Source organism: Coturnix japonica, chromosome 5 (genome assembly GCF_001577835.2).
Source record: "Coturnix japonica isolate 7356 chromosome 5, Coturnix japonica 2.1, whole genome shotgun sequence".
Taxonomy (NCBI): Eukaryota; Metazoa; Chordata; class Aves; order Galliformes; family Phasianidae; genus Coturnix; species Coturnix japonica.
Window position 1 is genome coordinate 51538688 of NC_029520.1, and position 27174 is coordinate 51565861.

Here is a 27174-nt window from a genome sequence, read left to right on the forward strand (position 1 = left end):
ATGAACATTTTAAGCTGCCCACGTCAATCCCAGCACAACGGCTCACAAGAAGAAAATATTCATTTATTCTGGAGTGCGCCAACAACAGAGTATTTACTTAATCCAACCAAGCAAATATGATGCAGTATGGTTTTCTCCCTCTTGGTAATAGAGGGCATGGGGCACACAATAAAATAGCTCAAGTTACTGCAGTACTTGATAAATTCAGCACAATATGTCTGACTTTTCAAATGAAAATAAATACCGCAGTCAAGACGGCACACTTCTGTTAACAGGAGTAGCAGATTGAAAATTACATGTTTTAGCAAGGCCCAAAGTAAAAACAGGGCAAAAACCCCTCGCTGTGATAGTCTGAGAGTCCAAGTTAGAATTTTAATGACATGAAACAGAAGAATAGTTCAAGATGTGCTAGAATATTTCCCCACCAAGCTGTAATGTGAAAGTGATTGGTTGGAAATGGCACAATAGAAATAATACGGGGTGGTTAACAGTGCTATTAGTGGGCTCCAATAGGGACTGGCCTCGTGCCTCAGCTCTGGCAGCTTCTTTCTGAAGTCCCTGAGGTTTGCTCATCTTGGTGTGGTTAGGACGGACAAAGCTGGATGGAGATTCCTGACCCCAGAGCAGCTTCAGAGCTCCCAGTGCAGGAGGAATGGGTGCACCCTGGAGTTTACCTTCCTTGGAGCCGGTCCGGTCTGCGTTTGGCCCCGTGTTGGGGGTGTATTTTGTGTCTCTAGTGGCAGTGCTTTGCTTTGTCCAGTCAAAGTTGTCCGTATCGTCTTGAGTGAAAAGGCAAATGTTACCATCCTCAAACCCACAGTGGAACTCTCCTGCCAACACAGAAAACGAGAGGTGATTTAGAGCCTGAAAACACTTGATGCTTCCTTACCCCTCCATGAGAATGGATGTATTAGAGTCATAGAATCACAGAATTGCTCAGGTTGGATAAGACCTTCACGATCATCAAGTCCAACTGCAACCTAACCATACTACCCTAAAGGGGTAAAAATGGTCGGCAATGTGATATCTCTTAAATTACTCCTAGCTGTCAGCAGGGATGGGAAAACGACAGCTAGACTAAGAGGAAATGTTATTTAGAGTAGACATGATGATCCTCAATCAGGATTATTGGGATCCTTTCTTTTGTGAAGAGGGTCTGTCAGATACCATCTCAACGATCCCAACTCCGGGTTATGACGGGATGGGGAAGTCCTGTAATCAGGCATTCAGGAACCAAACAAAGCAGAACTTCAAGGTTCAGTTTTCATCTCAGAACAGAATGAGGCCCCGTGTAGTAAAATGTGCAAAAGCTTAATTTTATACACATGAACAGTTCCTGCTGAGTTTACTATTCCAGCAAAGTCAATTGATTTATCTGAGAAAACAAGCAAATCTCTCTTCTCCTGGGAGAACGCAGCTGTCTGCATACTGTGTGTAAGCTGCAGCATTCGTTATAGGGGTGCAATTTATATTCATTGTTAGGAGGAACTCTAACACCAGGCACCTTGGGATTATTCATCTGTGTTAAATTGAGGTGGTGTATAAATGTTTGTAGGTTTGGGGCTTCAGTAAACTATAAATCCACTTCAGCCACTGGAGCTTCACTGCAAATCAGTAAAGACAGAGGGACCTAGAGCTTAGCTTGGATATGTACTGCTAAGCAAGGATGCTGCTCTGAAGCTTATTTAAAATCATATAATGCTGCAAACTGAAAAAGCAGGCTTGACAATTCCTCCCAATCCACCAGGTGCATTAGCAGTGCTTTCCAAGCCTTCCTCATTCTGCCTCTGCTCACACTGAGCAATGCAAACTTCCCGCTGCATAGCAGTCAGCACAAAGCACTGCTCCAAACACCAGGTTACCACAAAAACCCAGCCCACAAAAACCTCTGTGCTCATTAGCACCTCAGACTTGATCTCTTGATCAATCTACTGGCTTTATTAAATCCTCCAGGAGAACTGACTCAGGAACATGGCTGAAAGCCATCAAGGCAATGAGAAGCTCATTTCAGGACTTCAGTTTGATTCTGGAAGTCGTGCTTTTTGAATGCTGAATTTGAAACGAGGAAAAGGGAACGCATAAAACTATTCGGCACAGGAGCACCTCCATAAGCACCACAGAGGAGAAATACAAATAGTGGCTTGACAGCAGTTCTGCCTGTGGGATGAGCACATGAAAGGAGGAGGCCATGAGGAACACTTGGGCCATGGACTCCATTCAAAATCCTTCCAGGGAGAATGGGTGCAGAATAACAGCTTCATAATGTCCCTAAGAGAAGGAGGACAACACAGAGACCCCAGCAAAGCTCTTGAATGAGCAAGGACACCAACGAAGCACTCTGACACACGTTGCTTGGCTGACACTAAGGTAGGCTTCTACTTATGCACATCATTCCTATAGCATGCAAGGTGCTGCTTTTATACAATGCGACAAAATGAAAGGGCCAAACAGTGGCAAAAGATATGAAATTCTGCCTATTGGATCCAGTCCTGCAGGAAAGTGATTTAAGACAAAGCATTTCCAGCTACTCAGCGGCTCCTACCATTTCCCCTCCAGGTCCTTAAAAGCTGCATTTCCGTGTCACATTGTGCCCTCAGAGCTTCATTAAGAAATTCCACCACATCAGCAGAACAAAACCCACATCAGCCTTTTCTTCAAGACAAAGAAATTAATGCATTTGGGCCAGATGAAGAAAGGCAAGTAAAACTTTACCATTTATCTAATATGAAAATACCAGTTTCACGTGGAACCCTGCCATTTGGAATGCACTGGAAAAGGTTAGTGCTAAATATTCTTGGCATTAAACACCTTGTGAAAAATAACAGATGAATACAGATGGAAAGTAGTTCCCTGGGATTAGCTCTGTACTTCCCCTGTGCAGCAAGTAGGGCTGTAAGAAAGAAGGAGACAGACTATTTAGCAGTGTCTCTTGTGTCAGGATAAGGGGAAATGGCTTCAAAGTAAAAGAGGGGAATTACAGAATCACAGAATGGCCTGGGTTGGAAAGGACCTCAAGGACCATAAAGTTCCAGCCCCCATCCACAGGCAGGGCCACCAACCTCCACATTGATACCAGCCCAGGCTGCCCAGGGCCCCATCCAACCTGGCCTTGAACACCTCCAGGGATGGACGGGGCATCCACAGCCTCTCTGGGCAGCTGTTCCAGCACCTCACCTCTCTCAGAGTAAAGAACGTCCTGCTGACATCCAATCTAAATATTCCCTCCTTCAAACCATTTCCCCTTGTCCTGCTATTATCTACCCTTTCAAAGACCTGGCTCCCCTCCTGTTTGTAGGCTCCCTTTAGGTACTGGTCTACAGTGTATAGTAGTTCGGTCTACTGCAAACTGTCTATATTAATCAGCGTATTTATGTGTCACACACACACATGAAAGTAGTCCTAAGGCAAAATCTCAGTTTTTCAGTCATTCAATGCTACTTCCTTATGTACTGCAGAAATATCACAAGAATGAATGTCCTCTGCCATGTGATTATTCCAGAATATGAGCTGGAAGACGTAGCTTCAGTTTCCAGATAACCTGTTCCAGGCTTTCAGTTTTCCCAGTTGAGTAGTGCACTTACTCTTCATTCACAGTGGTGTAAATAAAGTCAGAATTCAGCCCACTGGGTTTAGAAAGAATCAGAAGCTGGTTGGTGTTATGTAACATACAACATCACCATTCACCCAGTGTTTTCAGTGGCACAAAATGAGAATAGAAAGCATGTTTAAAAATGAGATTGAATTTGCTCTGGGAGCCACAACTTCTCTTTCCCAGCAGATTTCTCTGCTGTCAAAGGGTTTTACTCAAGAAATCACTGGGGAAAAAAGCAAGCCATCAAGATTTAACCATCTCTTTGGTCATCTGAAAGAAATGCCACTGGGTGCCCTATAGCTCCCGGAGGGCAAACTCTCCCATTAGCAGAGGTGCACAGCTAGGCAGACTCGGAAGGAAATGGTGGGCAGGTTGCAAGAAGTCTCTGTCCCTGGAGCCAGCAGGGTTGTGACCTGAAGGGCCATTTGGGGGCCACCTGCACTGAGCCACGTGCCTGGCAGAGCTGCTGCTTTGAGCTGCGCAATTGAGATGTTGTGAAAATGAGACAATTTCAGATCTTAAAATCATAGAAGATTATAGCGGGAAGCACATGGGATTGCAATGCTATTTTTTTTCTTAACATCAGAGAGTATATGTTTAATACATTAATTAGCAAGGGCCTCATCTACTGCTCACTTAAGTCAATGAGATTGGATCCTTCAGCTCCCACGAGCTTTAAACTGAGCCCTGATTAATTATTAATGCATCTCACAAGACCTTCAGCAAATAAGTTTAAAATTTACAGAAAAGTTTGGCCATCATCTGAGAGACAGACAGAGGCTGCTTGCACAGCCTGCTGCTTCTCTGCCTGCCTATGGCTGCGCCACAGCAGCAATAATGTAAGAACCCCACTCCATTTACAGCATCATTTCTGTATATGTCATTAGACGCAAGAATAACATCACAGTATGTCCCACACACAAAATATGCCCCCTTGCTACAGAAAGGGAAATCATGGAGTAGACAAATGGGGGATGAAGTCAGATGTTAGTGTTAAAATGAAGCTGTTTTTCTTAGCTCCAGCCCAGTCTCCTGTCTGCTGTATTGGCAAAGGTTTGGTGCCCAGAGGTGATTTGAATTTGATTTTTAAACACATCCAGGGATGGTGACACAAACACCTCCCGGGGGAGCCTGTTATCCTTAAACGTTCAGGTCTTTTGCTTCTCCCATGAGGCTGTGGCAAGGTGGGAGTTGGCCTCTTTTCTTGTGTAACTAGCAATAAGTCTAGAAAGAATGGCCGCAAGTTGCGCCAGAAGAGGTTCAGGTTGAATATTAGGAAACATTTCTTCTCCAAAAGAGTGCTCAGGTGCTGGAACAGGCTGCCCCGGGAATGGTGGGCTCACCATTCCTGGAGGGGTCCAAGAACCATTTAGATGCGGCACTGAGGGATGTGGTTTAGTGAGAAAATATTTGTGATAGATGGATAGTTGGACTGGATGACGTTGGAGGTGTTTCCCAATCTTGGTGATTTGATGACTCTATGACTAAACTAGCAGTTTGCAGAACAAAAGGGATGATGCTGTCAGGCACCAGCTCAGCTTGCACACAAAACTAAGGGACACAACAACTGAAAGTAGAATAACTGCCTGTCACTTTTGAAGCACAACAGGTGCAAGGACAGCTCTTCATGTGGATAAAAGATAACAAAGATAAAGAAATACTTACGTAGGTGTGGATTTACTGGAGCTGAAAGAAAGAGCAAAAATAAAATTAGCACAAAGGGAAAAAATTAATTAACCAGCATGATCCTAATTTGCCCACTGATCATTCTTCCCCTTCCTGAGGACCCTGATTACAGGTCCCACGCTCAGACAGTCATCAAAACTGATGCTATCCTTTCTGAGCAAGTTTTGCAGCTTCCTGACAAGCCAAAGGCAATGGCTTCCATGAGAAAAACCTCTTCCACTCGTTACATGTGCTCCATCATTATCACATGCAGCCTGGGGATGAGATGCTGTAATTAAGCATCAAAGCTGGATTACTGGCACAGATACTGTATGGAAGAAGACAGCTGCACAGCAAAACTTCAGGGTGATGCCTTCGTGCAGGAATCCAACAAAAGACACAGGAAGGATGTGCTCACCCGAAGCAGAGGTTCTGCATCATGCCTTACTCAATTGCTAGTCTTATCAATGTTTATGGATATTTAATTTAACACGTTATTCTTCTACTAAACAAGCAGTACTATTCTTCAATTTGTGAATTGATAGCACTTGCATTCTTCCCAGAAATCCCAGTTGTTTTTTTGTTTTTTTTTTTTTAAGCAGCAGGAAACAAAAGCACAACAAGTTGGAGAGGTTTGATCCCATTAGGCCAAGAGACACAACCAAGTAAAAAAATCTAAATTCCTAATTGTTTGATACTGAGGTTCAGCTATCAGCCAGAGGATGCAACGAGATGAGAATCAAACCTTAGTCATGCTTACAGATATTTTAACCATGGGATGGGTTACCCAACTTTACATCCAGACTGATCTGAACAATGCTAAACATTGGAAACTGGGTCTGAGGGAGAAATGAAAGTCTTCATTTCTGTGCTGCCTATTTGTAAAAGGGTACATTTGAGGATGGGAGTCTTAGGAAACGGAGCCCTTCTGCTCTAACCCTTATGCATGTGACAAACAGAAGGATGCTAAGCCCACCGTTAGAATTGTATATTACCATTAGAACACTGAAATCACTTTATCTCCAGATGATGTGTCCATCTGGTAACCCCCGACTCCCATCTGAGTGTTGCTCCGTGTCTCACTGCCATTCCCCAGCTGTGTTCAGAGACACGAACTCTTGGTTTCTGACCCCAATCACAGTTTCTACTTAGCTCTAACCTCGACCTGAAGTTTTTAAAGCAGGTCTAATTTAGTGGCTCTGCCATCTGATCTTTCTTCGCTGAAACAAATGAGCAGTGACTTGTCCCCATGTAATTTTAAGAAACTTAGTCATCTCGTTATATTAGACAACCTCATAGCTTTTAACAACAAATTACCTTTCATTCTCCAAGAAACATTCATTCTGTGAGCTTCCTGAGTGACTGAACTTGGAATTAGCTGAAATTGCTGGAAACTACATTTAGCGATGCCTGCTTTGTAACTAAATGCACAGGCTTTTATGGAAACTATCATCAGTGCATAACCTTGAGTCATGCTACTTAGATTACACACACAGCTGAGTGAAAACAGCTTCTTGCCAAGCTAGCTGCAGCTCAAACCAATGGACAAAAGCAGAATAGCAAACTCAGGAAGTCAGACTGAACTTATCTAACAAAATAAACAAGAAAAATAAAAGAAAACTGAAAATAAAGCAACCCAGAAAGCACACTCTGCTAATTGGTGCGCCAAGCTGCCCTGCAATGAAGTGTGACGGCTCCAGGTCTCACTGCTGAAAGGTGAGGCTGCTGTGTTCACAATGCGAGGGCAGCTCGTTCAATTAGCCATAAAGATAAACCAATGGATGACTGATGGAGCAGCTCCTAAGGCTGAGCTGGGAACATCTGGAAAGGCTTTGTGCCTCCGAGGGCTCTCGCTGCTCTGCTCTGCTGGCCTGGCTTAATGCTGGGGAATCTCAGGAGGAGAACCAAGCATCAGGAAGGATGTGAGCTTGGGTAGAGCTGAGGCGGATCATCCCTTAATCTCTCTGCCTTTTTCTCCAGCGTGCAGGGAATAAAGCCCACTGGAATTTCAGCTTGCTGGATGACTTCACTTTTCAGTGATCTCTATTATGTGCAGGTGATGGCAGAAAAATGTGGGCAGAATGGTTTGTTCTTAATGCCTGCCCTTGTATTGCATGTAACTGCATTTATACAGTGATGATTCTTCCTGATACAGACACTAGTTCAGGAACGTGTACAGACACTGGGACCTTGTGCCCTCCCTTTACAAACAAAGCTGCAAACCAACTGTGAGAAACATAAAGCTAGAACTAAGTATGCTGGGTATTCAGCTGCTGTTTTTTACTACTGGAAACTGCTATCTACTTACGGTAATTACAACCAGAATCTAAAAGCTTTAATGAGGACCAGGAGCCCATACCTCTAAAAGCACTTGGTTTGCATAGAGAAAAGCAGTCCTCATTGTAGATATTGATTCTTTATGCAGACAAGGCTTTTTTCTTCCCATAATGGTAACTCTGCATACTACATAGAAAACAGCCCCATACTCACATCTCTGTATACTTATAAATCCTATAATTTATGCTCTATTTGATGCCTTTGAAAAATTCTTTTTAGCTTGGGGCCCAGAAATACAATAATAAAAGCAATAATAAACGGAACAATTACATATACTTCTTCCATATAGAATCCGGGAACTTCCTAACCTGTATAAGAATACACAGGCAGGGCTACAAAGTGTTTGGCAGCCATCATCTACCTGCCACATCATGGAGGGCTGATTCTACATACAATAGTATCAATGCTAGGATTTGGGCTTCATTCACAGAAATGTGATTCACTTGTTTGTTTACTGCTAGTTAGAAATGTTTAATAATAAGTGCACACTGAAATAGTGTTAATTGGAATAGCTGGAGGACCTTATTGCTTGTTTGCATCACAGAGGCTGACGCAGATTTATGTAAAGTGATGGGGATTACACTGAACCTGTTACTAAAAGACTTATCTGCTTTGCACCAGCCTTCAAAACACTCATTAGTGATACTTTAACTGCCCTGTTAGTATTTACTAGCAGAGTAACATACACATCTACCAAAGAATTTGTCAAGTGATGTTTGGCTGTAATTATCAATGTCACTCCTACTGTGATGGCTGTTCTTTTCTCTCACTCCTCCTCTGCGTAAAGGAGAAAATAACTCATAGCAGGCAAGGAATTTCCCTATGAAACACTTCTACCATGTGTGACGTTTTGATTTGTGGGCTTGGATAGCAGGGAGGTTTTGTCTTCCGTGTATGGCTCCAGCTTGGGATGGATGGATGAGGTAATTGCCAGCAGTGCCTCCAACCTCAGCATAAAGCAAGGTATTCAACTGTTGCATGTCCCCAAAAAAGTATTTCTGAAGCAGTGGGGTGAGAAATATAGAGTGATGTGGCTGAAGCCCAGTGTACCCTCAGGGTATTGATCAAAATTGCACACACAGACATGACAGAACTATGTTGAAAATAGGAAGATCCAACTGTGGTTGGGTTATTTTTGTAACGGAGAGAAATCTGTCAGAAATTATCTTCTCCCTTTAAGAAACATTTGCATGATGTCCTCTATTTTCTGGGTAATGTTTATCATTACTTCAATTCTGGCCTGCTGCTGTGCATGCTGCTGGCCCATTAGCTGCGTTTCTAAGATACTTGCATTTCAGACTATAACCATTGGATTTGCACCATAGTAATGCATGCAGTATCATTATTCTATAGCTGGAGTTATGGCACACTTAAAATTAGCCTGGTAATAGCTAGCTGACACTACAGTGCTTAGACAAATGATGAGATAAAATGTGTATTTGAAGCACACAAAGCCTCAGTGATTCTGAAACCCCTCTTCAAAGAGAAGTCACTCCAGGTTCGCCCTATTGATTAGCACCTGGCTCACCATTTCTTAAACTGCATTTTGTTGACACCAGAGTGATGGCACTGAGCACCACTGCAGGGTACAACAGGATGGCTCCATCTCTCCTGGGCAGCTGGATTATACTTGGCACCCAGCAGGCACGTTTGAAATAGGGTGTCATTCACATCTGTGCTAATGGCAGATGTTAGCAGAAGAAATTTTCTGTAGTCCAAATATGTCTTTTTACGCTGCATGGGAATGTTCTCCTTGCCAGCTTGGGGCTACAGATGCAAATTACATGATGTTTCACTAATGGCTCAAACTCTCTGTGGTTGTGAGCCACAGCCAAGACCTGAGTCAGCTTCCTGAGACCTGCCAGAGTACAACCACCACTGAAGTGCAGCACTTCACAGAATGGCTTGGGTTGGAAGGGACCTCAAGGATCATGAAGCTCCAACCCCCCACCACAGGCAGGGCCACCAACCTCCACACTGATACCAGCCCAGGCTGCCCAGGGCCCCATCCAACCTGGCCTTGAACACCTCCAGGGATGGACGGGGCATCCACAGCCTCTCTGGGCAGCTGTTCCAGCACAGCACCACTCTCACTGTAAAGAACTTCCCCCGACATCCAAGCTAAACCTGCCCTCCTTCAACTTCAATCCACTTCCCCTTGTCCTGCTGTTATCTGCCCTTGTAAAGAGTTGACTCCCCTCCTGTAGGCTCCCTTTTGCGTCCTGGCAGGCTGCACTGAGGTCACCCCGCAGCCTTCTCTTCTCCATGCTGAACAAGCCCAGCTTCCTCAGCCTGTCTTTGTAGGGGAGGTGCTGCAGCCCTCTGAGCATCTTTGTGGCCTCCTCTGATCCACCCCCAGCAGCTCCTTGTCTTTCTTGTATTGGGGAAACACAGACACTTCCTTGGTAGACACCTAATGAGGACCAAAGGTCTAACAGGTATTGCAGCAGAATGACTAATTTATCCTCATTTGTGCATTCTTAGATTCAGTAAACAATTTCTTTTAATTGAGTGTTTGCCAAGATGGGCTCTGGGAAACACAGTGGCAAACACTTTATTCTAACAGGCAAAATTTAAGCTTCATTCATCACCATTGACAGCAGATCTGGCATGGAGAGAAATGTGCAACTACATTACTTAGACTCTGTACTTGAGGTTGCTTAAAGTAATTTATCCCTAAGATTTTGGAAAGCAACTCTTGGTTTGCAGGTTTCTTTCAGCTCTTCTGCTGTATGGGATTTCCAGCTTTGGACTCTCTTAGTTATCAATGCAGCACTACTGACATCCAGATCCAGCTGGCTGTGACTTGAGTCTAGGAGTTAATTCTTGGTAATGCTGTGAGACTGAATGGAAGGATGTAGAAATACTCTCTTTCCTGGCCAAATGAAGAAATCCTTGTCATGGCAAACTTCTGGAGGAATATATAGAATCATCCTTTCTCACTTGCATAGGATTACGAATAGTCAGGGTTGTTTTGAACACTCATAATTAAACAGAAACATCCCAAAACGTGCTGATTTAGACAAAAACAAAACAATGACATCAAAATAGTGACTTAACACCTCCATAATATTACTTGGTAGGGCAGCAAGTTTTGAAGAAAACTTAACAACACAAGTACTCAACATTAGTTTATGAAGATTAATTCATGAAGGTAACGTTAATTTGTCGTATTTTTGCTCTTACATCACAGAAACTGCTCTGGTTTGGGCAGCTCATTGCTGGACTAGTAGTTAGTTCACATCATGCAACATAACCATAACCCATATAGCAGACCTAATTGCACAGAAGACGTCACAATGCATTTCCTTATACTCAAAGGTCTTACCACTATACTTGATGACCCGAATAGTGGAGTCCCCTTCTCCAAATCTAGTGATTGGTGTCAGACGGACTTCGTATGCCTCCGGCTTGATCAGCTCAGTTAAATTGTAGGTAATTAATTCTCCCTTTTGTATATTACCATTCACTGTAATTTCCTGTTCCCACCAACGCTGCTGCCCAGCCTAAAAGAAAAAGAAGAATGCAAATGTCAGAGCTTTTGGGGAAGGTGCTGTCTTCTTCTCAGGAGGGAATGGGAGCAGACACAGACCTGTGCTGGGCCATGAGTTCACTTAAAGAAAGAAGTAATTTTCATTTCAGTTCATTTCATCACCACTACCTGGAAGCTGACCACTCCATCTCAGGGCCCATACTATCCTACCTAACAGCCCACACCCACCTTCTTCCCTCCATTATATTCCTTCCTACAGGTGCCCAACCCCTCCCCCTCTTGCAGGTAATGAGGTTTCACAGCTGTTATTTGGGGTGCCATTTGGAGCTAATGAGAGCAAACTGAAAAACTGAGATGCAGTTTGGTTTCCAAGCACTTTTGTTGATGAGTGAGAAAGAAACAGGCTGGCTCTTAATGGCCTTAGTACACAATTAACAGCAGTCCTTGTAGTTCCCAAGATGGATGGATTTCAGAGAACAATGAAAGTCAATAGGAACAAACAAGAGGGTGTTTTATTAAGCAAAAAAAAAACAACCCCACACAACAAAGCATAGATTTTTTTGCTTTATAGACTGCAGTGTTTTCAACATCAAAATCTATACTTTCTGTTATTTATGCACTTTAATAAGAAAATTTAAAAAAAAAATAAATCCAATTAAGAAGAAGGCATCACAGGTAGAGAGTGCCATATTGTCCCTACAATAGGTTATAGACAAGCACAAATTATGTACATTTGGGGCAGCACAGTGACTTTACATTGCAAAATTACTTGTAGGTACTTGGGCTTATTACAGACACTATCTCCAAGAAACAAGGGAAAAGTCATTAAATATTTACTATGCATCCCAAGATAACAGTACAGGTGCAGTACTGCTAAATGAGATGTTCCTCTAAGCATCCCAAAGTTGTGAGTGCACTGGAATTCTTAGTTATTCCATGCAGAGCTTCATGGTTATTGAAAACAGAGAATGTTTTATTCTGGAATTTTAATTTGCTGGTGCAAAAAAAAAAAAAAAAAGAAGTCCACTGAAATTACTAAAATCTTGCACTAATTCACAGAATCCTAGAATGGCCTGGGTTGCAAAGGCCCACAGTGCTCACCCAGCTCCAACCCCCTGCTGTGTGCAGGGTCACCAACCAGCAGCCCAGGCTGCCCAGAGCCACATCCAGCCTGGCCTTGAATGCCTGCAGGGATGGGGCATCCACAGCCTCCTTGGGCAACCTGTTCCAGTGCGTCACCACCCTCTGGGGGAAAAACTCCCTCCTAAGATCCAACCTAAACCTCCCCTGTCTCAGTTTCAAACCATTCCCTGAAGCCCTTCCTAGCCACAGTCTGGGTGCCCCCCACCTGCTCAGGCAGCCCAGGGTCCCAGCCAGCCTGGCCTTGAGCATCTCCAAAATCAGGATTCGTGCTTCAAAGGGAGAATGCAGAAGAAAATAAAGCTTCAGCCCATGTGCCAATGTGTATGTCTGGAGCTTTAAATTGGGGGAGAACCAGGGTTTGGTGGGAAGAGCATTTGTTAACAACCTGTAATTAATTCAGCAGAGCATGCCCACGTTCAGCCAATCCGGAGCACAGTGGGACTCCTCACTTCTCTCTGTTACCTTAGAATATTTGGAGATCTTTGTTCCCTAATGCTAACAGCAAAGCAAAATGCCTTTCCCTGACATCAGAGGAAGGGAAAAAAGTAGAGTGTGACAGCATTTTATCACAGCAGGCTGAAACCATCTCCTCTGAGCTGTCAGTGAAAGCGCATTTATTCCCCGTCTCCTGTTGCAACATCAGCCAACACGATGTGAGCAACGAGACCCAAACCTATAGATTTCCTGAGAAATTAATCCAATGGGATGATTAAATATTGATTGCCCATACGCACAGTTATGCTTATAAAAAATAAACACATTTGTAGTCCATTGTACTTGGCCTATTGATTTCAGCCATAAATTTCTTCATTGACTCAAAAAGTCAGACAAGAATCTCTTTAATTAATGACAAGAGAATGTCATGTATATTAATCTACTGCATACTCCTAGAAAAAAAATGAGTCAGTCTTTAAAGTGATTTCTTTACAATTTATAACCACGATGACAATTGATTTTCCTTAAGAAAAAAAGAGTATTCTTTAGCAGTTACATCTATAAAACAGCACAGGAAATACTTGGGCCATGGGCAAATCCTCCTCCTATCTGCACAGTGCAGAGGGAGCACGTCTGTGCAATGTCTGCCTCATTGCTGCTGCATAACTGCAGTGGTTGCTCCTCTCTAGTAAGTTTACCCAGCAACGTGATCAGAGCTCTCTCATCTTCAACACAAGCCTTATCAGGGAGGTGGCAACTGTGTCAGCTTCATTTTGAAGGCTACTTACAGCCCTGAAATGACTCGCAGTGACAAATACCTGTAATTCAGGCAAAAATAACAAGGCCAGCTGCAATGCATGCTCTGCCACGCTCATCATCATTTTATTTAGCACGGTGCACTGTGTACTATTGCTATTGATGACATCTCTTCTTTCATATTTTCACACGCAGTTGCTGGAAGCATCAAGGCACTGCATTTGTTTCTGTGCTCAGCCTGTGCCTGCTCCCTGCTCATAGGGACACAACAAGGGCAGCACCACAGGGCTCAGCACCATGGAGCTAAATGCTACCTCACAAGAATCAACTAGAAGCAGCTTTCTTTACACGACCTTCCATTCCCACTCCTTATAACTCTTGCCATTCGTTTCATTTACTTGTTGTTAACAGCTTTGTGTAATTGGTTTTATGTGGGACACGGAAAATTATCACCTTCCTTTTCCTTCTTTTAAGCAGTTACCAGTCTCTGAGTTGCCATTAATTAGGAACTCGGCGTCCAAAGATGCAGAACACTTTTATGGGCTACAAAACTGATGGATGAGTGGTCGGGATGCCAGAAACAGCTGTATGTGATCCAAAACTATAGGCTGATATTTGCAGGAGAAACAAATGGGAACAATTTAAGGAGCGACGGTACAAGAGATCTGGAAGCTCCATGAAGCAACAATTAAGTTCTCTTTAATTACGCGTCATATTTGTAGTTTCAAAGACAAGTTAACCTGGGAAATGGGAAACTGCCTCCTGTTTTAACATTTTTTTCCCATACAAATGAATGATAATGAAAACATCTTTTAAAATCTGAATTAGGACACTTCAGTCCACTGGCTCCATAACCTGCCATGTAGGCTATTCATCCCTGGAAGGTCTTTCTCAGCATTTCTTTGCTTTTGATAACCTTATATGTGGGGACAAAGGGAAAAGTCTGTATTTGCAATACGTACACCCTTCTTTAATAAGAAAGGTGATAAAATTTATCTCTATTCACTCTCTTTATGGCAAATCAAATCTGTACCAGTACATGGATTGGTATAGAAACTTGCTAGGGCATGGACACAAAATTATATGCTCCATTTTGTAGCCATTGTCAATGCAGACTTCAACAGAGCCCCATTTTCCAAGCACATAAAGCTCGTTCCAGGCAGATAACACTCTCTGGTGTGTAGAACCTGAGCAGTTTTCACAGTTAGTTTTGTATGCACTTCAAAAACATACAAAACATACAGGAAATTCAACATGTCGGCCTTCATTGCCCAGTCCATGACCTTCAGATTTACCCTGTTACTGAACTCCATTTTTAATGGAAGCAACTACCAAAGTACTGGCTGCCTCTGAAGAGTGACCAGAGACAGCATGGAGGGCCTTGAGATACAAACACCAAAATCTAGGTCACTAATTCCAAAGCCAAATCTAGAGCTGAAACACATGAATGTCACAACATTCTCCTGAGAGCTATTAATGAGATGCAAAAATGCTCCTTATGTGCAGACAATGTCTTGGCAGTCCTCAGCGCCTTCAGAAACAAGTGGAGGGTGACTGAAACCGTGCAGTCACTGTGGTGAAAGACACACAAGGTTAAACTTGCCCTTTGGTTAGAGGGCTGAGTGGGACAGTTACAAATGATGGGCTGTGTGCAACAGTGAGTGAGAAATGGAGATTCCTTCATGCATCCAGTCACAGTGACAAAAGGGCCTCATGGGCTGCACCCAGCACCTGATGTATTTTCCACTGACACTGCAGGACTAGAAATGGATGACTCTCAGACCACAGCACTCCAGTGCCACCCACCCTTCCTTCCCTGCAGACCAGTGGTTCTACTCCAGCCATGGGTAGGATCAAAGCTCAGCTGAGCAGTGCAGTAAATGTCATGTATAACACAACAAAGCTGGTAACAAGGCTAGAAGGCATGCGGACATTGGGTTGTCCAGTCTGGAGAAAATGAAGTCAAGAGGTAATTTCCCACCCCCTTCCTTTCCCTTCCCTTCCCTCCCTTCCCTTCCCTCCCCTCCTCTCCCCTCTCTCTTCTCCTCTCTCCTTTCCTCTCCCACACCCATTCCATTCCATCCCATCCCATTCCATTCCATTCCATTCCATTCCATCCCATCCCATTCCATTCCATTCCATTCCATTCCATTCCATTCCATTCCATTCCATTCCATTCCATTCCATCCCATCCCATCCCATCCCATTCCATTCCATTCCATTCCATTCCATTCCATTCCATTCCATTCCATTCCATTCCATTCCATCCCATCCCATCCCATTCCATTCCATCCCATTCCATTCCATTCCATTCCATTCCATTCCATTCCATTCCATTCCATTCCTATACCACTAAGAGATTATCAGCTGTTTGCCTGGGCTATTGTTTTCCCTACTTTTTCGGAATGGCAGCGTTACATGACTTTGCACAGGTTAAGGACTCTCCTGGGGACGCCAGTAAATGCACTGCGTCTCTCTCATGTACAGGATCTGTCCCTCCATGCCCTTTGAGTAAAGGCACGGTGAGCTGGGCACTGCCAGGAGTGCAACTGCCAACAGCACTGCCATGGGTCTGCATGCAGAGCATTGCTGTGGGTCTGCATGCAAAGCACTGCTGTGGGTGTGCATGCAAAGCACTGCTGTGGGTCAGCATGTTTGTTAAACACAGACGTGGCTTGGCATGGCAAACAGCAGCTTCACCTGCAGGAGATAACCCACTTTTCATCAGGGCAACAAGTAGTAGTTATCAAAGCAGCAACAATCTAGGTTTATATTAAACACTTCACAATTCCATAACAACGACACTCCCATGATCAGGAAAGTATCCCAAAAGAAAAAGAATGTATTTCAGTGCAGACACCTGAGCTGAGCTCACTCAATGCTACAACCTGCCCTGAGCAGACCTTGAACAGTGTGCAGGGAGCTCCTGTCACTGCTGAACTAATTCCTAATTCATTTCATGTGCCTTCCAAAAGGTATTTATGAACTATCTTCTTTTTTTTCTTCTTCTTCTTTTTTCTTTTATGAAAACAACCACACAGTAACAAATCAATGAATGAAGCTGCAATTGGGACGATAAACTAAACCTGCGCTGGAGCTTTGCCGTGTAGTGAACGCAGAGAACAAGCTTTGTTGTCTGGGTAAATGAATTGGAAAACCAAGACTGCATTTTAAGCAACCTACGTGAGCCTCAGCACAAATAGATCAAGGAGTAATAATGCAAGGAGATAAGTGCATGCTGCCAACGTGCATTTCTGAGCAGAGCGAACATTCTGATATTGCTTAAGTTTTTAAGCAAGAAAGTTCTTTCTTTTTTGCCAAAAAATAACAGCTCTGCTGTCAGATGTGAGTGTTTCAACAAAGCATTTCTTAAGTACTTAAGACAATCACCACATGCGTGGAAAGGAAGGAGTCTCTAGATTTTTAATGAAGTTCACAAAATGGAACTTTGATGTTTTAAATCAGCTCCAAAGCACAGATGTACTGCAGCAGGGTGCTGATTTGCTTATGGAATGGCAATACAGCTTGTATTCACTTTAAATATATGTATGTTTTGGAGAAAGAAAAGAGGATTCCCAACAGCAAAAGAAGGAACAAAGCAGTTGTCTTCAGGGACAGATCGCTCATCCCAGCAGCCTATAACATCTGTAATCCACACTCTTGGAGCAGAGTAACTCATTTGTTACCATAGACCAGAACGCATTTGTTACCAAAGACCAGATATGTTGTGAGGCCCCATTTGGAGTATCCTGTCTAGGCCCGGGGGCCCCCAGCACAAGACATGGAGCTCTTGGCACAAGTCCTGAGCAAGGCCACTAAGATGATCAGAGGGCTGGAGCACCTCTCTTATGAAGAAAGGTTGAGGGAACACATAATGAGTAGCTGAGGGAGCTGGGCTGGGTCAGTCTGGAGGAGGCTCAGGAGAGACCCCATATATTAGAGGTTGGCCAAGAGCACAAGGTACCCACAGAGCTTGCTACAAAGTCAGAGAATTCATATAATCTGCCCCACATTCAAGTTTTTTTTTGTTGGCTTTCTTTAATTAATGTAATGCCTTTCAATGGTTTCCATAATTGCACCTCCTTCTCTGCTACACCTCCGTTCCCTGCAGATGTGACCCAACATGAAGGGCTCTGCTCAGACCGCACTGGAAGTACCTGCAGGGCAGACAGACAGGCAGGATGGTAAACTGCACCTCATTACATTAAGGTTAAGCCAAAAGATAATGTAAAATATAATATTAAAATATAAAATATAAAAATGCCTTGCTTGGACTTCCTAAAGGAAATGAGGGCTGTGAAGAAAACATGACAGCTTATTTCCCATTCACCTTTTCAGCTCTCCTGCTTCCTCCCCTAAAATTAATTGCCAGAGATTTGAGTACATACATTTGAACGGCTTTGAATCACATTTTTGTATATATTTTGATGTATAGCTACTGTAAGGTTTCTATAGCGAAACAAAACACCATGCTTCAAAACGCCTTTCTCTTTGCAGTAGGTTGACTTGTGTGATGACAGCACCACGATCTTGATAGAGTGAACGCCTGCAAACTGATTACCCGTCAGGTGGGGCCTAGAGTGTGCTAACACATACATTCCTCCTAAGTGGCTTTCATTCTAACTATGTTGCTTTAGTAAATACGTTCTTTCCGTTCATCTGTTCCCATTTTCACTCTGCAGGCAGACAAATGACCATCTCTCTCCTCTGATTGCCTCTTCACCTCTGGCTCCACTGATCAGGTGGCTGCACAGCTCTGCAACGTGCATCCAGTCCCAGGCCCTATAAAATCCCACATGTATTCCCAGCTTACTGCCTGTTGATTCTTTCTTCAGCTAAGCAGCAATATACAAGTTGGGTAAAGAGGAACAGGCACTGGGGCTCATATCTCAGAACGCTGAATGCAAAACTAGTGTTACCAATCAGACAAGGTAATGCTGCCCATCTAACCACAAGCAGACACCAGAACACTGACCCAACCCACCGGCAGTACTTTGCAATGCATTATAAAAAGGCACTGCTAAGTAAATGATCAAACACCATCATTTCAGAGGGCAGTGGGCTGGCAACAAATGGCGAGTGCCAAGGGAAGGAAGGATGTTAATTATCGCCTGTGTTTCAGGAGAATTACTGCAGTGATGGGTGAGCGTGTCTGGATGGCTTGCTAGATTCTGAATCACTGTCATTTGAAATGTGGCTTCAGACAGAGGAATAAAACTTGTTTTGATTAACCCGATGGAAAGGTTGTTGAGGTAATTAAAGTAAAGTAACTACTAATTTTGAGCACACAAAATTGATAATTAAAAATGAATTAAAATGGAATGGGGGAAAAAAAAGAAGCGTCGAAAATGCATAATGCCACTAATTTCATTATATATCATTTTGCTTCAGAAAATTCTTTTTAAAATTTAATAATACTTTTAAATTTAATAATTCCTCTTGGGTACCGGGAGTAACAAAAGTGAATGGTGCCAAATGACACAAACATTTAATAAAAGTCACTGATTTTCACTGAGATAACAAAATGCCTCCACTTTGCACTGTCTGTGCCTTCAAGGAATTGGCCTTGAACCCTGATTTCTAGTCTCCCTGCACAGACTGTCAACTCAGGCACTGAATAACCGAACACACCTCCCTGTGCAATCAACTCAGATACAATTTAAGGAAGGCCAGCTCAGCAGGAGAGTACAAAACAAGTCCCAAACAACATCAGGTGGATTCTCACATGTTGGCAGTGGAACACTTAATTTAATGGCAGTAGATCCAGTCTGGGAGCAGGAGTTCAGGGCCCAAAGTTGGCAGCAAGGAAGTCTAATGTGACCCAGAGGTGACCATGGTGGCCAAGGAGGAGCTCGCATCAAGAAGCACCTTTTCCAAACCAGGCATTTTTCCCTTGAGAAAGCCCAGAACTGCCTAAATTCAACTTGGCAATATCAGTCTTTGCACATCTGTAACATTTGGCACAGACAGATTCTGGACAGAACCACAGGCAGATGGTGTGGCACAAACATTTTCTGCCTCCAGAAGACATACTTGTGATTTTTTTTTGTACTGATTTACCTGGTGGAGAGTGCAAAAGCAAACTAACATTCATTTTGCCCCATGAAGTAGAGTAAAAAGAAGTGTTCTCATTTAATGAATTCAAGCAATGCACAAATTGGTTCCCTAATTGGCTATTAAAACTCAAGCTTTGTAGTGATCACATCAAAAGAAGACAGATAATACTTTTAAAATTGTGAAGGGGTGAATGAATGGTGATGGCTATCAATTCCTCTGCATGACAGCCAAGCCTCATTCCTATGTTCATGGTGAATCTCCAAAGACCCACACATGCTCAACTTCAGTGTGGTCAGGGAAGATGGCTCTGCTCTCAAGGTTAACTAAATGTTTCTGAAGGAAAGCTACAGCTGCTCCTATAGTTATGTATTTACGTGGAAGATCATATAAAAGATATATCTATACATAAAGAGTTTAATTTCATTGAAAGCTTCTTTAATGTAATCTTTCTAATGTGTCTTGAGCTGCAGCTTCTGCAAACCCTCTGAGGAGCAGCTCTTTTAATCTCTGCATTTCACACTGGAAATGTGCAAATTAGCTTCCAGGATATGCACACAGCAGAGGACCACATCTGCAAGATGACAGCAAACCTTCTGGAAGGAGGAGAGACCACTCGGATTCACTGAACAAGGAAAGAGGGAGGTAAATAAACAACACAGAGTAAAATAAAGCAACATAAATAAAAAAGAATAAAACAAATGACATAAAGCCAGGCAGTCCTGGCAGAGGTCAGCACATCAACAGGCACCTCCTGCATGAAGGAGCTTCTCTCCTCACCTGCCTAATTCCCAGGCGGTAGGCGAGGATGCGGTCCACAGCGTTGGGGTTCATCTGGGTCCACTGCAGGCTGTAGGAGTACACACGGGGCCGGTTCTGCCACAGCGGGTTGTATGTGTCATAGTAGAACTCTGGGGCATAGGCCTTGCCTGCAGGAGACAGCAACCAAAAAGGGAAAACAAAGAAAGCAAGATGGTCAGAGAGGTGGCTGTGCAGCCGGGTGTTGCTACCCAGCCTGCAGCCACCCCCAGCTCTCTGTCATTTTGTTACGCATCTTCTTCCAAAGGCGCATTTTGGGATTAGCTGCCTCTGTCCTTTTTCAAGGGGATCATGGCAATAGTTTTGTCACTGACTCACTCCTCAATGGCATCCTGGGCCCAGGTGTGGGCAAGGAAGGGGAAAAATTCCCTGAGCTCCTGACAAGGCCAAGCTGGAGCAATGCGACGCATCTCGGCGCTCATTCCTCATGGCCCAGCTGACTAGAATAGAGATATCAAAACAAACCACGCTGCACTGAGCAGGGAAAGGCTCAGCGACAGCTGCTGTACCTGGCACAAATGATACGGAATGGCATCTGTACACACAAAGGATATTTCCAGTGACTGCTGCCTTCACTGCATCTTCTCCTTTCCTGCTTCCCAAGTGAAAATGCACGGAAGCTGTCTTTTGTAGCACTGCAGATGTGTAGACTTACAGCACTGCGTATGGTATTTAGCTGAACACACCAATCTTGCACAGGAGATACAGAGGGGGAGATGCCATTTCAGTGCATCCTGGGTCACGAGCTATTCACCAGAATGGTGAATGTTACAGCTTTCTTTCTTCATAAATGTGAAAAACATAAACGCGATGTCCCAAACATGACAAAACATCACTTAAATCATTAGATTTTAGTTTCCTTTAATTTAAACCCATGAAAACCAGTGGCACTTTGTTACCGGGTAAATTACACAAAGGTAAATTACCTTTGTGGCCTCTGGAGTGTCCCATCAAGAGTGATTTGTATGCAATGGCAAAAATGACATCAAGCACCCAACGTGGTCACCCATCCATAGGCACGTATGGGGTAGGTGAGGTGCACTGGGGTAGCTGAGCCACTAAAAAGAGGGGCAGATGTGATAGAGGAGATCTCACATATACAAAGTACATACATATTATCTGTGCACACCATCCTGGAGCATCCTGTGAACCCCAGGCCCTGCTGTGCAGGCTTAGAAGTTGAGTTCCTGAAAGGCTACCAGAAGATGTGCTACAGACAGGGCACCTGCAATCAGAACAGCCCCAGTATCCTTGAATACCTTAGAAAACACAATTCCAGCATACCTCCAAATCTCTGTGCATTTGTCCTAAGGTATTATGTGTTCAGGAATTGAATGAGCACATATAAGCCAAAGAGACACAAACTGGCTTTCTATTTTTAAGTCATTTTTCACTGATCTTTCATTACCTCACCATACCAACACCACAACACTCCTTCAGTTTGTTACAGTAAAAAAAAAAAAGGCTGCGTCAGGGGAGATTCAGGCTGGACATTAGGAAGTATTACTTTTCGGAAAGAGTAGCCAGGCATTGGAATGCACTGCCCAGGGAGGTGGTGGAGTCACCGACCATGGGAGTGTTCAAGAAATGCTTGGATGTGGTGCTGAGGAATATGATTTAGCCTGGAAGTATTGGTAATGGTTGGACTAGATGATCTTCTAGGTCTTTTCCAACCTTGATAATTCTGTGATTCTGTGAAAAAAAAAAAAGTAAGGAAAAAGGGCAAATATATTGTGGTTAGAGAGTAAACTTCTACTTTTGGCCATGCCATCCCCTCCAGCCATGCTCTTCTTTTCAAAGGATGAGAAACCTATTTAGTCAAGCTAAGTTGGCCAGGTTGCCCAATGATGTCACACAATCAATTAGGAAAGGGAAAACAGGTTAGTGCTGAAGTAGCAAACAATACTCAGAGGAAAAAAAGCAAAGCAAAGCTGCTGTTTTCAAAAATGAAATGTAAGATGAATGCAAAAACGATCAGTGGTCGCTAAGATTTGTTTTTCATATTTATTTGCAGTGGAAACAATGGAAAAAAGCTCACGCTGGATGCAAATGATAATCTTCTCTCTTTTACTGCAGGTGGACATAATGGCATCTCTGGGGGTCTACGAAAAGGATCCATAATTAGGCTCTCATCACAATACAGGCACTTGAACAACACAGTCACCTTCTGAGAAATAATGAGGGTTCATGAGGAGCTGCATTATTCTAAAACTCTCCTAACAGAAGAGATTTCTGGGGCGACTGGAGATGCTGAAAAGTTAACAACACAACATTAAGTCCTTAACTTGCACACTTCAGAAGTACACAACAGCTGGGCAGAGTTTTAGAGCAGGCTGGATTCAGACACTGCCTTTGATGGTGCAGGAGCTGAGAGACATGCAGGCAGTCTGCCTGGCTGTGGAAGAGCTTGCATGTCACAAACACCTGCCACCATCCCACCGCTCTATTTCCAGCAGAGAACACTCCCTCATTATGGAAAGAAAGAGATCATGAGGGAAGGGTACAATACACAGACGGATGACACCCTCCTTGTCCTGCTGACCATAGGTGCTGCTGAGGCAAGCCAGGAGTGCTGCTGACCTTCTTGGCCATCTGAGCACACTGCTGGCTCATGATCAGCAGCACTTGCCCATCACCCCCAGGGCTTTTTCCTCAATGCAGCTCCCAGCCACCGTGCCTCCAAGCCTGCGGCACCACATGGGGTTGGTCTGACCAAAGCATCCGACCCAACTCTTTACTCTGCTGGATTAGTGGAAGCTCTCATTCAGTGTGGGACTGTTTTTCTTGCGCTTTTGGAAAACGTGGTGGTCCCAAAAAAGGAACCAATGTGATGATAGCAGCAATGAGGACGACTGCTCCAGCAGTGTCCATTCCATTCAGTGCTGACCAGATTTATCACAAAGTGTGCCCTTGCAAAGCTGCAAGGAAGGGCCACCAGGTGCCAGCTGGTGGAAGAACTGATGAGCGACCTCCTGCAGACCTTCAGATTTGTCTGGTCCAAAAGTTTCTTCCCCATGCTGCAGCATGGTCGAGTTGGAAGGGATCTTAAAGCTCCCTCAGCCCCACTCTTGCCGTGACCTGCGTGTCCCCCAGCTCTGGCTGCCCTGGGCCTATCCATGGCGTTGGGCACCTCCAGAAATGGGCACCCATGGCTCATCCAGGCTGAAGAACCCCAGATTTTGAGGCAGGCATCTTACAGAGCAGGGATGGACCTCCAGATCTGCATTGATTTTGTTGCATTAGGGAAAACCTGACGCTGCAGGGCAGAGCCAGGAGGGCCACATCGCATACAGGACAAATTCCCATGGCTCCTGGGGGTCCTGAGGGAGCAGGGTTCATGCCATGACATTTTTTGTGCCTGTTAAGGCAATCTGTAGTCAAGATTAGAGCTCCATTAATATGTACTCTTTTTAATTAATCCCTCCCTCTGTGCTCACACTGCTGGAATGCAAGTAACTGTGATGCTTGGGGCTCAGCCAAGGAGAGGACGCATGGCACAGTTTAACGTGGAGTACAGAGTTTATTTCCCTTCTCATCCCCAACAAAACTTTTTCAATATGTTGTAGTTAAAACATTCAGCAGGTTGTGATAGTGTAGGAGAGAGGGATGGGTCAGGGTTAGGAGGTAGTGCTGCATCTAGGCCAGTCCCTGTGTGAGACACCAATGCACACACACACAGACCATCTGCTTGTCTTTGAAGGGTATGCAGCTAAAAGAAAGCATAAACTCCTTCCTGAAAAGCAAAAAGGCTTTTTCATTGGGAATTACTACAGTAGGTTCTTCATCACTACTTCATGCTCAGCCAAGAGCAGATGGGGCACATCCAAAGCCTCCTCCAGCAGCTAAGGAAGGAGGAAGTCTCCTAACAGTGACCTGCTCTGTCCTCTGCTTTGGGAGAAGATCTGTAGCTAAGCTCACTAAATGTAAACTTAAGGCCACGAGCTCTTGTCCTGTCACTAGCCTCCATAGAGACTATGGATGTTCCACCCATAGAGGTGTTCAAGACCAGGCTGGATGGGATACTGGGCAGCCTGGTCTAGTGCCAGACCTGGAGGTTGGTGGCCCTGCTGGTGGTAGAGGGGCTGGAACTTAAAGATCCTTGGGGTCCCTTCCAACCCAAGACATTCTATGATTTGATGATTCTACGTTAGTAACATGGCAGCAGAGGCCAGTCCTGACTCACAACAACCCAGGGGGCTCTTGCCTGCTTAGTAAAGAGCGTCCCCAGGAGCTCTGTCCAGAGATATGCCTCCAAATTGAGGCAGTGCCGTGGCTCAGTGGCCATGTGCCCACCCTGGGCAGCTGAGAAGGGTGGAGTCGGGCAGCCCATTTGTGACATCAGCAGGAATGCATTGCATCACAATGCAGGGGATGGGTTTAGGGCCACAGGCAGGCAGCGCTGCTGCATTTTTGACCTGGGCCAATGGTGAGTGCAGCAGCAGGGGAAGGTCGGGCTGGACGAGGGATGTGGTGCAAACACCGGCCCCTGTGGGAGCACCACGGGCAGTGCTTGGAACTGTCCCTGCCAGCGCTGGCCTCGGTCCCTGCTGCCACCCAGCTCCCTCGTACCCACTGCTCCTACCTGAGCACAGGGCCATGCGGCTCCTGGCCCCGCTCCCTCCCAGCCCCACTGAGCCCCTCTCTCCCATCTCTTGCAGATCATGGCTTTGGTGTTTGTTCTCGCATTGTTGGTGCGGGCGCTAAGTGTCAGTGTCAATACTGATGTGCTCATGCTCGAGAACGTGCAGCGGCGCGAGGTTGATCTGCAAAAGCACATGATACCTCCGCAGCACGAGATTGAGCAGAGGAATGAGCAGCAGAGCTGGGTGGACATGTCATCTCTGCTCTTTGCTCTGCTGCAGTACTGGAAGATCTGGTTCAGTATGGGACTGATTCTGTTGCTCTTTTGGAACATGGTGCAGTCCCTAAAAATGAAAAAGCGTGATGAAAGCAGCAGTGAAAATGACAGCTCCAGTGGCAAGGAGGAGGCATCGGGAGTGAAGGAAGAGGAAGAGGAAGAGGTGGAAAAGGAGGAACAGGAGGAACATCAGGAGGAACAGGTGGAACAGGTGGAACAGGTGGGACAGCAGGAACAGGTGGAACAGGAGGAACAGGTGGAACAGGAGGTGCAGGTGGAACAGGAGGATCAGCAGGAGCATGTGGAACTGGTGGAACAGCAGGTGCAGGTGGAACAGGGCGAACAGCAGGAGCAGGTGGAACAGGTGGAAATGGAGGAACAGGAAGAAGAGGAGGATGACGAGGAAGAAGACTTCAAAGATTCAGCACTGACCAAATTTCTCAAACAGCGTGCCCTGGCAAAGGTGGAAGGAAGGGCCACCAGGTGCCCTATAGTGGAGGAGCTGATGAACGAGCTCCTGCAGACCTTCAGATTGCTCTGGTCCAACAGCTTCTTCCCGGTGCTGCAGCCCGCCATTGGGGTGGGCAGCGCCTTTGAAGGCTGGAGTCCCCGGGAGTGGGACACTGTGTACTGCCTGCTCGTGCCCATAGAGGCCCCCCCTGGGCACAGCTTCTTCCTGGAGCTGGGAGATGAAGGGCACGGGCTGGCAAGGAACTCCCGCGTCCGCGTGGAGCTTCAGTGCATGTGCCAAAGGGAGAAGCTGCTGGGGAATGTGCTGTGCTTCCTCCACCACGAGGAGGAAGAGCTGAGCCAAAATCAGGACCCCAGCCTGCTACAGACTCTCTGCACTGACTCCTACCTGGATGTGGAGAGAACTGTCACCTGGTTCACCGTACAGGTGGCAGCAATCTGGAAGACCACCCACCACGCGCACGCCTACAGCCTGAAGGTGCTGCCTTCCAGACGCTCCTGCAAGCTCCAGCTGACAGAAGCCTACAGCGGGGAAAAAGTCCTCGTCGAGCTGCTGTTCGGGGTGCAGCAAGAATACTCGGACATCTACCTGACCAGCCAGAACACAGACGCCGGCTTTACGCCCAGCACAACATGGCCACAGAGCTGTGCTGTGGCAGAAAAGAAGTTCTTCCAGCACACGGCCAGGAGTACCGGACAGGACAGCTCCCACCTGCACTGCCTGACGTTGCTTGCCAGCATCTTAGTGGGCATGGGCTTTTCCACCTATGTCATCAAGACTCTTGTCCTCCACAGTTTGGCCATCATCCCTTTGAAGAAGTGGCGCAGGAAGTATTTCCTGAATCGGATGGAGAATCTCCTGCGGTACCTGCGCTTCTGCCTGGACGAGAAATGCCTGAACCACTTCTTCCTTGGCAGCAAGTCGGTGCACAGCACGATTGTCCTGCCGCAGTCCTTCCGATCCGCCAAGCCGCTCAACCTCTTCCAGCACCTGGAGGAGGACCCGGACGCCCACTCCATAGCGCTGCGTGAGTTCAGGGAGCTGAAAGATCGCTACATCAGACTGCTGCTGTTCGGACGCTGAGAGAGACCTTTGTCCAAACCCTTCTCTTGTTTTGGCTGCAAGCTCACATCCTGTGAGCAATAAGACTCTGAGACCTATTTAGGAGGCCAGAGGTGGCTGTTTCCGTGTGGCAGTCAGCGTCACGTTGGAGAGAGCTTACCAGTGGAAGATCCGGCCTGCGACCAAATGACTCCATCTTGGTACGGGAGATCTGGGGATGGAACCATTGTATCTTGTGAAGGCAAGATGCAAACAGATGCTTCCCTGCTCCCTCTGACGACCATCTCTACTGAAGATCAACATCTGAACTACGAGTCATGCTGGAAACCCAGTGGTGACTAATTCTCTCTTGCTTTCTACAAAGACTCTTTGCTTTTATTTCCTATCTCTTTTCTATCACCCGACTTCCCTTCCCCATTTCCCTAAACAACAACAACTTTTAATAAACTCTTATAAACTATATATCCTGTTGTGTCTCAATCTCGCCA

The 27174-nt window shown here is 45.2% G+C and overlaps 2 protein-coding genes across 3 annotated transcripts in view; one reads left to right on the plus strand and one right to left on the minus strand.

Annotated features, from left to right (window-relative positions):
• The window catches only part of MDGA2 (MAM domain containing glycosylphosphatidylinositol anchor 2), a 270122-nt gene that overhangs the window by 15596 nt on the left and 227352 nt on the right, over positions 1 to 27174 (minus strand). For both annotated transcript variants that reach the window (XR_004307273.1, XM_032444620.1), the window contains exons 10-13: positions 20256 to 20404; positions 10923 to 11100; positions 5258 to 5278; positions 675 to 830 (exon numbers count right to left, since the gene is read on the minus strand). Coding sequence is in view for 1 of the 2 variants with exons in the window: in XM_032444620.1 (XP_032300511.1) it covers positions 675 to 830; positions 5258 to 5278; positions 10923 to 11100; positions 20256 to 20404 (504 nt within the window). In the remaining variant the exon portion in view is untranslated. The remainder of the gene's footprint in view (positions 1 to 674; positions 831 to 5257; positions 5279 to 10922; positions 11101 to 20255; positions 20405 to 27174) is intronic.
• On the plus strand, positions 23736 to 27148 carry LOC107315461 (inositol 1,4,5-trisphosphate receptor-interacting protein-like 1). Its single transcript, XM_032444621.1, has 2 exons — positions 23736 to 24720; positions 24953 to 27148. The coding sequence occupies exons 1-2, from the start codon at positions 24718 to 24720 to the stop codon at positions 26705 to 26707; spliced, it is 1758 nt and encodes a 585-aa protein (XP_032300512.1). The 5' UTR covers positions 23736 to 24717; the 3' UTR covers positions 26708 to 27148.